Source organism: Penaeus monodon, chromosome 27, assembly GCF_015228065.2.
Source record: "Penaeus monodon isolate SGIC_2016 chromosome 27, NSTDA_Pmon_1, whole genome shotgun sequence".
NCBI lineage: Eukaryota > Metazoa > Arthropoda > Malacostraca > Decapoda > Penaeidae > Penaeus > Penaeus monodon.
This window is the reverse complement of record NC_051412.1, coordinates 34,884,767-34,885,450: the sequence shown is the minus strand read 5'-3', so window position 1 is coordinate 34,885,450 and position 684 is coordinate 34,884,767. Positions and strand designations below refer to the sequence as shown.

General features: G+C 36.1%; 1 protein-coding gene across 2 annotated transcripts in view; it reads right to left on the bottom strand.

Annotated features, from left to right (window-relative positions):
- The window catches only part of LOC119590799 (transcriptional enhancer factor TEF-1-like), a gene marked incomplete in the record, with an annotated part of 156,884 nt that overhangs the window by 645 nt on the left and 155,555 nt on the right, over positions 1–684 (bottom strand). For both annotated transcript variants that reach the window (XM_037939524.1, XM_037939525.1), the window contains 1 exon segment: positions 1–328. In XM_037939524.1, coding sequence (XP_037795452.1) covers positions 215–328 — 114 coding nt within the window.

Below are 684 nucleotides of genomic sequence, written 5' to 3'. Positions count from 1 at the left end.
ATGAAATTATTTTTGTTTTTTGTTTTTTTCAAGTATTAAATTCGAGCACTTATAGGCAAGAGGTCAGCACTGCAACAGACAGGCAGATAATTTACATAGGGGCACAACTGTAATCCTTCACAAGGCATTTCCTGCAATGCGGAACATGGTGCTAAACAAGATGCCAGCTCAACGTCTGACATGACGCTAGAATGAGCTGCACTGGGGCGTGTTGTTAGTCTTTCACCAGACGATAAATGTGATGTTGCGCACCATGCTCAGACGTAGAAACTTCAAACACATATGCTACACACAGTAGTGTCTCTTGCGTGTCGCGGTTGGTTACCACCTGTGGAGAAAAAAAAATGTGAGTTTTTTTTTCAATCACACATGCATTTTTTACCTAATGGGGGATTTTTCAAATGTTGAGAGACATGAAAACTATTTGTAGTCCTCATAACACAGAAAATTTTATTAATCTGAAAAGGTATACCCTTTACACATTACCTCCTTCCAAAATAAAATGCATCCCTAAAAACACACAAATGTAGAGAGCAACTACAAGAATAAATGAGCTTTTGAAAGACTATTAAATTAGTCTTGTAGAACCTTTTTTTTTTTTTCTAAAGAACAAGAATGTCAAGTCTGATTTCTTTAAGACATAAACAGGTACTCTTATTGCATTCTCACATTAAGTTACTGTAT